General features: G+C 57.1%; 1 protein-coding gene across 1 annotated transcript in view; it reads left to right on the top strand.

Annotated features, from left to right (window-relative positions):
• Positions 1 to 670: 670 nt before the first annotated feature.
• UVSSA (UV-stimulated scaffold protein A) overlaps positions 671 to 11,834 on the top strand; it is a 44,113-nt gene continuing 32,949 nt past the window's right edge. Inside the window, exons 1-6 of the mRNA XM_008569216.1 lie at positions 671 to 780; positions 2,552 to 2,882; positions 3,941 to 4,061; positions 5,141 to 5,536; positions 6,944 to 7,056; positions 7,286 to 7,414. Of these exons, the coding sequence (XP_008567438.1) occupies positions 683 to 780; positions 2,552 to 2,882; positions 3,941 to 4,061; positions 5,141 to 5,536; positions 6,944 to 7,056; positions 7,286 to 7,414 (1,188 nt within the window). The 5' untranslated portion in view covers positions 671 to 682. The remainder of the gene's footprint in view (positions 781 to 2,551; positions 2,883 to 3,940; positions 4,062 to 5,140; positions 5,537 to 6,943; positions 7,057 to 7,285; positions 7,415 to 11,834) is intronic.

Raw genomic sequence — 11,834 nt, 5'->3', positions numbered from 1 at the left:
TTCTTGCTCGTCGCTCTCCCTGGGCTGCCCCGCCCCGCCGAGAGAGCGCCCACGTCACCGCACAGACCGCGACCGCGCCCTCGCGCCTTCGCCGCCAGGGCCAGAGCGAGCCATTGGCAGCCGAGTTCGGCGGCACGTGACACGAGGTGGGCGGGACTCTTGCCGGAAGGGGCGGGGCGAAGGAGGCAGCGTCGGCGTCGCGCAGTAGTGAGGCCGTCGCCGCGCCGACTTCCGCTCCCGTGCCGCCTTGATCAGGGGAAGCCAATGGCTGTAGAGCTCTTGGGCAGGGGGCGTGGGCTCCGGCGGAAGAGGCGGGGCCAGGCGAGCGGCCAGGTTGCGCGGTAGGTTTCTCCCTCGCCGCGGTCGCAGGGCAGGGGCCCCTGGGTGACAGGCCGCCCGCCGTCCCCGCCCGGCCGCCGTTGCGTCCCGTGGGGCGTGAGGGAACGGGCGGCCGCGATCGGCCGGGGAGGGCGGGTCGGAGCGCAGGGCCGGAGCCCCTCCTGCTTGTCGCTGAGGAGGCCTTGCTGGGCCCGCCCGGGGACCGCCGCAGGGAGCAGGTGAGGGCCCGGCCGAGGACTCCCGGTGACCGGCAGAGGGTGGAACTCAGCGAGCGCGGGCTCGTCGGACCCAGAGCGGGAGGTCCCGGCGGAAACTTAGCGCGCCCGCACTGCGTGTCGTAGGTATGGATCAGAGGCTTTCTCAGTTGGTGGAAGAGCTCACGACCTCGGGGGAACCCCAGCTGGACCCTGAGAAAACCAAGGCACTGAAGAGGATCTGCAAGTATGTCTGCAGGTTCAGCGTTTCGTGGTAACTGACAGGCCCGGCGTGACAGTCTGTATAACAGAGTACCTGAAACTGGGTCACGTGCTGAAAACATGAGACTGGCTTCTTACAGCTTTGCGGGCGGGAGGTCGTGTCCGGGGAACACATCTGGGAGGGCCTCTCTGGGTGGTGACTCTGCAGGTCCCGTGGGTCAGAGGCAATCACACGGCGAGAACAGCATGAGCAAGAGCTCCTTAACGTGCTCACTTGCTCCCACTGAGACGTTAACCCACCAGTCCACAAGTGGACTCATCCATTCACGAAGGCACAGATGTCAAGATCCAGTCACCTCTTACCGATCCCACCTTTCAACATTGCCATAGTCTGATTTCCCACCCTCTTGACACTGTTACCACGTAGCTCAGGCTTCAGTGACTTTGGGGAGGAGGTTCAATCCACAGTGAGCCCATGACATACCTCGGAGATTGTGGGGCTCTCCCTCGGGTCCAGCACTCTGCCCACATGCATATATCTTAGCTGTCCCTTGCCTGCCCCCACAATCATCTTCCTCTGCCTGGGAAAGAACCACCAAAGGAACACACTCAGGACATTTTCCCAGGGTCTTGTGATGCCTGGCTGTGACAGGAATTCATGTTCTTGGGACAGTGGTCCCAGGGTGGGGGTGTTGGTCGTGGGGGAGAACACATTAGGTGCCTGTGTGCATTCATCCGCATGTGCATGTGAGACAAAGCACATGGGTGACTTGTGCATCCTGGAATGCACAAACATCCTGTACAGATAAGCGCACATCTTTTTCTTTAGTGTTGAAAAATGTGAAGGCAGAAAGATTAGAGTTTGCAGATGGGCGAGTTCTCTGTCTGCCTTTAGAATATGCCCATCCCAGTTTGTCTCTCCTTCCGAGGAAAGTGTTGGCTGGGATCTTTGTTGAGCACCTTTAGGCAGCCAGAGATTCGGGGAGGAAGCAAAACTCCTCTCTCTCAGACGCTGGGAACATGAGCCAGAGGTCGCTCATTGTCTTGTGTCCTGTATTTACAAACGGGAGAATTTAAGTGGTAGATTATTGAATAATGAAGTGTTCACATTTTGATAAAAAGTTGCAGCTCACATCAGGTTTTGCTCCCTGCCCCAGAAAACCCCCAGTGCTCATGGTGTACACAGAGGGCAGTAGCTGGGAAGAGCAACCAGGAAGGGCTGAGGGTATGCTGGCCCCCAGGAGCTCTGCAGGCCTTTCCCCTCACTCCCTGAAGGAGGAGACTGGGAAGTAGGTGCCCAGCTAAACAGTCTGTTGTGCTTGTGCAGGGAGCAGGAAAAAGCCAGCTAGTAAACACTTTAAGCTCTATGTTCTGTAAGGTTTCTGTTGCAGCTACTTGACTCTGAGAAAGCAGCTAATGTAAGTGTAAATGAATGGATGGGCTGTGTGCTAGTAAAACTTTATTGATGGGCATTGACATAATTTTTCGCATAGTTTTGGATGTAATATTTCACTGACAATTTTTAACATAATTTTCACAAGTCACAAAGTATTCTTTCATTTTAGCCGTTTAAAAATGTAGAAAACATTGTTGGCTGTGAGCCATACAAAAACGGGAGGGGTGGTTTGGCTCTGGGGAGTAGTTTGCCAACCCTGCTCTAGAAGGAAGGGAGAAGGGCAGTTGGGAGGCAGCTGTAGTCTCTGCCAGATGTGACTATTGTGTCCTTGCACACAGAGCCTTTAGTTAGCTATCCTTCAAGCGTCAGGCACTTGGGTCAGGCCAGCTCATGTCCCCAGGTCTTCAGAGGAGCAGCTCGGCCATGCCTATCACCTGCTGATGACTCAGCTGAAGCAGGAGCACGCCGAGATCCGCCTCTCAGCCTTCCAGATCGTGGATGAACTCTTCGCCAGGTCTCACCAGTTCAGGATGCTGGTCATTTCCGACTTCCAGGAGTTCCTGGAGCTCACACTGGGCACGGACCACGGGCAGCCCCTGCCACCGCCCAGGGAGGCAGCCCAGAGGCTCAGGCGGGCGGCCATGCGGGCCGTGCAGGGGTGGAGTGAAAAGTTCGGTGAGGCCTATAAGAAGCTTGCCTTGGGCTACCACTTCCTGAGACACAACAAAAAGGCAAGTGGCCCTTGCCCTGTGCTGTCTGCAGACTCTGGCTACCAGGGTGAGGAGGGCAGACTGCGGGTGGGAGAGGGTTCTGTTCCTGTGGAGACTGGGTGGCAGGGGCCTGCTTGACCTTGCCTGGGCACCAAGGCTGCTGACCCAGCCCTGGGGTGTGGGAGGAGGCGGGGCTGACAGCAGCCAACAAGTGGGGTTGGGGACTCCCTGAGAGGGAGGGGCAGCTGTGAGAGGAGGAGTACAGGCTCGCTCCTGCGTGGGTGGGGCTGAGCCTGCAGACTAGCTCTCCATCTGTCCGCAAGGTGTACCGTGAAAGTGGAATTCAGCTTCCTAAAGGCAGCCCGTGCTGAGACAGTGGACCCTGGGCTCTGGGATCTGTCCCAGCCTTGCACTTTAGGTTCCCACCTGGCTCCTGCCGTGGGCTCTGGCTAGTGCTGGGCATGTTGAACATCACGAACATCTTCTGCTGTGGCCTAAACCCAACCCTGCCTCTGCCAAGACCCAACTACACCCCCTGCCCCACCTGCCACAGAGACTTAGGCCTCCACAGTGCAGGTGGCCCAGACCCACAGGCTTGAGGCTTTGTCCACGTGGCCCATGGAGTGCCCCGCCTCCCTCGGGAGTGTTTTTAGGCCCTGGGACCAGTCAGCAGCCCCCTGCCTGCTAATCAGAGTGAACACACTGCTTTCTCACCTGGGTCACACTTGGGGCTGGAAAAATGTGCTGACTTTCCTGCAATCAGACAGCACAGTTAAGTGTATTTCCTTTTTTCTTTTTTGTCTTTTTTACTGACTGGTAACGGGATCGCAACCCTCGGTGTTGCGCCCAGTGAGCGGGAACCGGTCTCCACATGGGATCCGAACCCTCAGCCGGAGCGCCGCCACACTCCCAAGCGCCGCACTGCAGCAGTGCGCCACCGGGCCAGCCCTCCTTTTGTTTTAAAACACTGAACTTGTTAACTCCTGAAGATCTTGGCTGCATGTGGATGCTCGTGTGTGTTTTGTTAGACTTGGTTTTTACTTTCATTTTCTTTGTGTTCTTTATCCTCTGTTTCTCAGGTGGATTTTGAAGATGTGAGTGCTCGGACTCTGGCAGAAAGGAAGAGGGAGGAAGAGAAGCAGAAGCGCTTGGATAAAGTCTGCAGGGAAAGAGCCGAGCAGGCCGAGCGAGAGATGGAAGGCAGGTTCCCTCCCACAGCCCTCGGTCCAGCCCGTTCATCCTCCCGGTCACAGTGGACCGAGATGGGCAGAGATGGTTGAGGCTGGGGGAGCTGCACCTGCTTAGCCTCCCAGGCCTGTTCCTGAGAACCCTGGCTGGAGGGGCCTTGGCTGGCCTCTGCGCCTCTCCTGCGCCCTCTGGTGGTCATGTCCGACCAGGACTGTTTACTGAGAGGACCCCTGGGCAGAGGCGCTGGGGGTGCTGATGCACATCCAGGCAGTGGTCTGAGCATCAGAGCAGGGCTGAAGGCCCTCTTGCCCATTCATCCTGTGGCCCCAGTTGCTCTTAGCAGCTCCCTCCCAAAAAACATCATTTACTTCCTGGCAGTCGTCCCTTCTTGTATGGGCACAACCAGGGTGTGAGGGAGGTGGAAGACAGGCTGGGGCACCACCGCCTGCCCGGCGCACCACCGCCTGCCCGGCGCACGTCCTCAGACTGCAGGTCCTGGACTTTCCCCGTGCCCCAGAGCTTCCCACAGACACGCCATGTCCCTGGGTGTGGCCTCACCAGAGGCCACTTCTGAGGAGCCCACGAGGCAGGCACCTGCAGCCCAGGGATTGTGAGACCACCAGGAGGGAGAGCTGGTCCTGCCCCAGGGAGACGCACAGTGTAGATGCCATCTTCGTGTCCCAGGGAGGATGTTTAGCCTTGCACTGGGACACAGCCCTGGCCAGCCACTCCACGTGGTTCTTCCCGTGGCAGCATTCAAACATGCCCCAGCGAGCTGTTCAGGCACAAATACGTCCAGACCTGAGATTGTTACCCAGTGGTGTCCAAGAGATGACCTCTCAGACCCAGCTGCGGAGCCGGGTGGTTTATTAAGCAGCTAGAGTGCTTCTATGCTACACGCACCCAGGGCTCTGTCCTTCTGTGTTGGGAAGAAAGGAGGGTCCAGGAAGTGGGGGCAGCATGTGCGACTGTCTGCCCACTTGGTGCTGAAAAGTGACCCCTTGGGGGGAAGGGCTCTTGGCACGGTTTTGGGTGAGATGGTGCTCTTTTGCTCAGTATGACAATAAACAGGTGTCCCAATCTCGTGGCAGAAATGTCTGAAGAAATTGGATCCTGCCTGACAGAAGTGGAGAACTGCTTTAGGCTGCTGGTGCCATTTGACTTGGGCCCGAGCCCAGAGGCCAAGTTCCTTGACGAGGCTGCTGGCACGTCTGATAAGGGTGCCCCTCGCTCTTCGAGCCTAGGCTGGGCAGCCCCTTGCTGGTCTGGCACCCTCAACTCCCAGGACGAAGAGCAGCCGTGCTGCAGCAAGGACCTGCCTGCCTCTGCACGCCATGCAGGAGCCGTGGGCACTGGGGCACAGCCTCTCCACACAGCCCCAGGGGACCCCTCAGATGATGAGGAGGAGGACAGTGACCGGGAAGAGTTTGTGCGGAGCCATGGGCTCGGCTCACACAAGTACACGCTGGATGTAGAGCTCTCCTCAGGTAACAGCCTCCAGGGCTGCTGCTGGATGCCCTCACCTGGCTCTGGGCTGCTGGTCAGGCCACATCCTCACTGGTGCCTGGCCCAGGGTGAGCCATGGACCTGCAGGGGCCTCCTCAGGTGGGGCCAGGCTGGGCGCTGTTGGGTTTTTCCTTCCCATCTGGCCTCTGCACTGGCCTCCCCCCTACCCCACGGGCTGGCCACAGGGACACTTCTGAGAGCTTGTGGACTTCTCTGCTATGCTATCACAGCAGCCCCCACTCCAGTGAGGCTGTGAGCAGAGCTGGGACCCCCAAGGTCAGAGTGAGGGGCTGGGGTGAGGAGGGGTCTCAAGGCTGGTAGGTCCTGAGGTTCCTGCCCCATGTGGTCCTCCTTGTGGTGTGGTGGGCAGGTGAAGTCCATCACCGCAAGTGACCTGGGCGTCCTGTGACCACAGGTCTGTCAGGGTCACACTTGGCCGTGAGGGGTGAGGCACCACCTTCTCTTGCCTGGGAGGAAAATGGATCAAGAAAGGGTTTCCCGCCATGTTTATGATGACGTGGATGGCGACACACGAGCCCCACACGGACCCAGCGTTCCAACCTTGAGGTGGGGGGTCGCCATTTCCCCATCTCCCTTGGCCAGCTCCCTTACAGGCACCACGCACTCCCCGTGTGGGCTGTGGGCACAGGGGTTGGGGGCTCTTTAGGTACATAAATGGCTTTGAATGGCCGTCTTTGGGGAACCTGCTCCTTAGAGCACAAGCGCAGCAGGCATCCCTTCACCAGAATGGAGGCAGGCGTAAGACCATGCTCTATGAGGCTCTGCCAGCTCTGAGGGCCAAGAGTGCCTTGGTTGGACCTGAGGGTGCTACAGAAATTCTCTGGCGCATAGTGGCTGCTGCCTGTTTCCAACATGGTCACTCCTGTGTGACCGCCTCACCTGCGTAAATACATGGCCACCTGCCAGACTGTGAGCTCCATGGTGAGGGAGCATGGGACAGAGTCCTTGCAGAAGACGGTAGCCCCTTAGAGGAAAGGCCAGGTGGGTGGGGCTGGTGAACTGGCCAGGGCGGCTGCCCAGGAGCTTAGAGGAGCCTGATGTCAAGGGCAGGGGTCTGGTCGTGAGGGCAGTGGGAGAGGGGAGTTGTGTGCACGCAGTGGGGCAGGGTGAGTCCTCTGGGGGAAGGATGGGGGAGGGTGGCTGCAGCCTGGGTGGGAAGTGGAGCTGCTGTGAGGAGAGAGGCTTTGGTGTTAAGCCAGAGTTTCTTTATCCAAAATCACAAAACATTGGCCAGGAAGGGGGCGGGGAGTGGGTGTCAGCAGGTTTCCTCACAGGCTGTGTGGCTTCTGCCTGTAATCTGCCTTGCCTGGATCTGTGGGAGACATAGGCTGCTGTCCCACTGGTGACCTCAGTGTGCTTTGTTGCAGACAGCCTGAAGGTGCAGGAGAACGAGGACAACCTTGATGTGGTCCATGCTGCCCGGGACGCACTCAAGCTTATCCGGAACAAGTTCCTGCCCGCCGTGTGTTCCTGGGTCCAGGTGAGGCCTGGCCCTCAGGCATGTCCCCCTTGGACCAGGAGTCAGGCAGAGGGCGTGGAAGGCCGGAGCCTGCAGGATGGAAAGGACGTGCGGAGAGTGCCGGTTGTGGGGGAGGGAGGGACCCTGAAGGGTTCTGTCCCTCGCCCTCATCCTGTGTCCCAGGTGTGCTCAGAGACGGGCTGCCTGGTGCATGCCCAGGGCCTTCCTGACCTGCCCCCTTGTTTTGCAGCGGTTTACCCGTGCAGGGACCCACGGTGGACACTTGAAGCATGCCATCAACCTGAAGATGGAACTAGAGCTGGCTCTGAGGAAATGCAAGGAGCTCGATATCGAACCTGAAGGCCGGCAGAGGCACAGGGTGAGGGGTCAGGGTGAGGGGTCGGCGCGAGGGTGGTGGGGCCTGAGGGCTCGCTCAGCCGCCAAGCAAGCAGGTTCCAGGGCTTCAGCGAGTTCCGGTTCTTTCCTCACTGACAGTGGGAGCCTCAGACCAGTCTCTCCCATCAACAGAGGGGCTGGTGGGTGAGCGGGTGGCAGGATCTGAGGGTCCTCAGTGGGGGAGGCAGAGCCAGGGGCTAAGCAGAGGCTCTGGGCCTGGGGGCTCCAGTTGCGCTGTTGCTTGGTGTAACGACATTCCAGGCCATCGGAGCGTTATTGTCCTGCACTGTGGCCAGGGGTTTGAGGTGCTAAGCACCCCACGTGCTAAGGGTGTCTCCAAAAGCCACAAAGCAGCAACCTGTGCCCCCAAGCCTACTGAAGGGGGCGGGGCTTCTAGGGAGTCGCCAACGGTTAGGGTGCCCTGTCCTGGCAGTCACCACAGTCAGATAGAATGGATTCTCAAAGATCTCTCGGGTGGCTGTCTGCTGGACTGTGGTGGTTTGTGAAAAAAGGAACTTGTCTTCTGAGGGCTCAGGAGGTCCCCGCCTCCCTGAACAAGGAGCATGGAGTTGGAGCTGGACAGGGGCATCTGTTCCTGGGGTACTTGGTGATGGGCTGAGGGTAAAGCTGCGCAGCAGCCCTGGAGCCACAGAGACTGGCGGCATTGGACATGTCCATGCCAGCCAGAGGGCAGAGGGAGCTGGCACAGTGGCTGCCCAGGGACATCAAAGAGGTGCATGAGCGTGGAATGGAAACTGGGGCCTTGGTATCTGGAGAAACCTTAGGGCTGGTGTCCTGCCAGACGTCCACAGGGACTGCTGGTGAGGACGGGGCTGTACCCAGTGAGGTTGGACTTCGCCTTTTATCATAGTTGGGGCTCGTTACAGCAGCCCCCAGCCTACGATCCCTGCCCATGTGCGGCCATCCTAACTTCCCGCCTTTGGTGAACCAGGAAACAGACACCAGCTGCACGACTCCCTCAGGAAATCCGAACTCGGACCCCAGACCCTGAACCCAGATGCCCAACCTGGGGCTGAACCTAGTTTCTGAACTCAGATGCCACCCCAAGCTGGGAGATGGCAACTTTTAAACTTTCCCCATCCTCAAAAGAAGCACTGGGATAAAAGGAATATTGTGTCCCTTGCTCAGGGAAAAACCAAGTTTGCGGCCACTTGGGTCCCAGCCTAGAACTGAGAGTGGGCGTTGACCCGTGTCCACTGCTTGGTGACCCAGCTGCCTGCCAATGGCAGCCTGCTGTGTGGATGGGCTAGCACCAGCCGGGGGAGATCTCTGAGCAGGCAGTTTCCTCACAGGACTTGGGTGTCCACAGTGGCCTGGGAGCAACCTCCCCTGTCCGGTCCTTGAGTTTGCAGAGGGCATGTGTGACCCCCTGGGGGCCAGCAGAGGGCAATCTTGCTTCTCTCCCTGAAATCATGCAAATCCGAGAGAATTTACAGTAACTGTATGGAATGCCAGTGCTGTGGCGGCATCAGCCTCGCCGCTTCATGGCCAGGGTGATCTGCATGCAGCGGTGTCTTGTGGGTGTTCATTAAATATCTTGCCAAGAGTTTCATTTTGGTGTGTCGCTTTACTAAGAAATCAGTTTTGTGGATTTTGTCCACAGTATATTTCTTACAACAGAAAAAGACAATTTTCTAGTTGTGGGAGGAAGAGGACGGATCCTCTTAGCTTATGAGTGGTCAGGATGAATTTATTTCTGATCCCTAGCACACCCAGGGTCAGAAGGTTGTCAAAGCATCAGGTTTGGGTCACTGGCGTTGCCCTAGCAGGTGGGCGTGCGGAGGTCCTCTTTGGTTGTCTCCACTGCCTCTGATCTGTGCCAAACCCTGTTCACTGCAGCTGCCTACACTGGTGTCTGCAGTATTTTGTCCAGACGTTCAAAGCCTGCTCACTCTGCCCCTCACGCTGAGACCACATGTTGGGCACCTGCCTGATCCCTCCTGCCATGGACCCTCCAGGGCCAGCTACTGCAGGCTGTGGACAGGTTTACTTTTGTGGATGGGTGACAGGCCCATTTGTGTCAGTTACAGCCTCTGGGGAGCTGGGTGCTTTGGGGCATGTCTGTGAAGCTGTGAGGGGCTGACCAGTGGGATCTGGTTTTGCCAGGCCTGGGCACCACCAGCCTGCATAGTCCCTTCAGGGTCAGCAGCCGTGCTAGGGAGGGCAGGACCCCAAGCCCTGAGGCGTCACAGCAGCCTGGCCTCTCTCCCTGGCCTGAGACTCTGGCAGCAGAACCTTCCGGATTGCCTACCGCTGCCTTGCTCTCATCTCAGTTCCATAGCCTTTACAACTGGCCACTGGTGCCACAGGGCTGCTGAGGGTAGGTCTCCAAACTGGCCTCCCTGTGACCACCTGCCCTGAACGGGGCTAGCTGGTGGGAGTCCATCCTGGGCATCCCTTCTGGCCTGCTGGCAGTCCACCTGCAAGGGTGGGTGACAGGAAATGTGCAGCCTACTGGGTGAGAGCTCCAGCTTGAGCTTCAACTGTGACATCAGGGTCAGGTCCAGGAAGGCATGGAGGCTCCCCTGCATGGCTGACACACACCCCACAGCTCCGTCATACGCTATGATACTGTGAACAGGGCTTTACTCACGCCTCCCAGCTCAGCGCTAGTGGGCGCAGGAGCTCTGGTTTCCTTGACCACTGCCTGCCTTGGTCTCCTGCTGGCTGACTCCTCCCGCTGCAGCAGCCACATCCTGTGCCGGTCTGCTGAGGGGCTGTGTCCAGGGGTAAGTCAGTGGGGACCAGGCCCCACAAGCCGCTGTGGGTTGGAGCTGCCCCTCCACAGTGCGTGACCCCAGCCCTATGGCTGAGTGACATCGGTGGTAAACAAGACAATGTTCCTGACCCACGCCGGGGTGATGCCCAAGATCTGCCATTGTTTCTTATGTCCCCCTTTGCTCGTGCCTGCCAGTGGCCTCATCTCAACCCCATGCTATGCATCCTCTCACGTGCCTAAGCGCATGGGCAGTGGGCCTTTACAGGCATGACCTGGCTCACCTGGAGGGCAGGGCCACACAGTCGGTAGGCGAGGGCAGCTCTAGGCAGCTGGGGCCCTGCACCCCCTCCAGCCACATGGTCCAGCCAGCAGACTCACCTGCAGTGACTCAAGGGCGGCTGGGATAGAAGATGTCACAGCTCCAGTGGGAAGGGAGAGGTTGCTGTGCTCCTGTGTCAGTTGAATGGACACTTTCTAGACCCTTCTCCACAAACTGATTTTTAAAAAAGGCACCACTCCGAAATCCTTGGAGATTCTGCTCTCAGCAGCTTGGAGCAAGGAGCCGCCTGTAGATTCAGTGATTGGCGGCTCGCCTGGCCGTGAGTGGCAGCGCCCAGCTCAGGTGAGCATCGCTTCCCAAAATAGATGCGGCAGCGAGTATCTGCCCATCTCCCCTCCTGCCACTTGCGGGCAGCTCCGCACACGGCCGCTGCATCCCCAGTGGCATGTACAGGCACAGGTGGGGGCCAGCTAGTGCTCGTTGGTGTTAATTAGAGCCGTTTTAATTAGGAATTATGAATGAGTAGCTCTTTGCTAATTTTCAAATAAAATTTACGGAGGGTTTAAATTGTTTCCCTTAGTGTTTCCCCATTTAGCACGGGATCTGCATCGTTAACCCCGCGTGTAGAACAGGCTGAGCTGGGAGCGCTAATTCAATAATGCGTGATTGAGGTTTTTTAGAACTTCTAGCAAATGTGTAAGTGAATGAAACAAATATGATACTTCTAGTCAAAATCAGATGACAGTGGCTCAGAGAACTGTGGGAGGGGAGTTCTGGACCTCTCCTTGGAAGACTCGGGATTGACGCTCACCGTGGACGTGTCTGCCTTTTCTCCTCGGGCGATCTGAACCAGGACAAGCCATGTGTCTTTTTTGTAACATTCCCCGTTTCTGTCTGTCTCTTGGCATTGGTTTCTACCTAACATTGCTTTCCTTTTGACATAGATGTTCTGTCTTCAAAAAATACTTAAACCAGTTTAAATATGTTTAACTGTTGTATAGAGTGACTGCGTCAGTTCTGTTTGGAAGAGGCCAGGGATAAATCTTCACCAGATCGATGTGGAGGGTCGTTTGGTAGATTTAGTTTCCAGCCTTGCCCTGTTAGAAGATAGGTGTAATCATCCTCAGCTGCTTCATTTGTTAAACTGATAAAAATCCTTTGAAAACTTTTTAATTGCCTGCTATTTAATTATGTAGGTAACATCACCAATTACTTCATGTGGTGTAATTGACAAAATATTAATTTCCCACCAACAAGCAAGTCGGAAAACAATAATTTTAACTATCGGTCTATTCAACATTATCACAGTGGTTTCCTTTTTTTGTTTTTTTTTTTTTTCAATTATCGGGTTGTTTGTTTACTTGGCTGAAATATCTGTACAGA

The sequence above is a fragment of the Galeopterus variegatus genome, unplaced genomic scaffold (genome assembly GCF_000696425.1).
Source record: "Galeopterus variegatus unplaced genomic scaffold, G_variegatus-3.0.2 Scaffold26, whole genome shotgun sequence".
Classification (NCBI taxonomy): domain Eukaryota; kingdom Metazoa; phylum Chordata; class Mammalia; order Dermoptera; family Cynocephalidae; genus Galeopterus; species Galeopterus variegatus.
The sequence above is the reverse complement of the archived record's forward strand: the minus strand, read 5'-3'. Positions and strand labels throughout refer to the sequence as shown.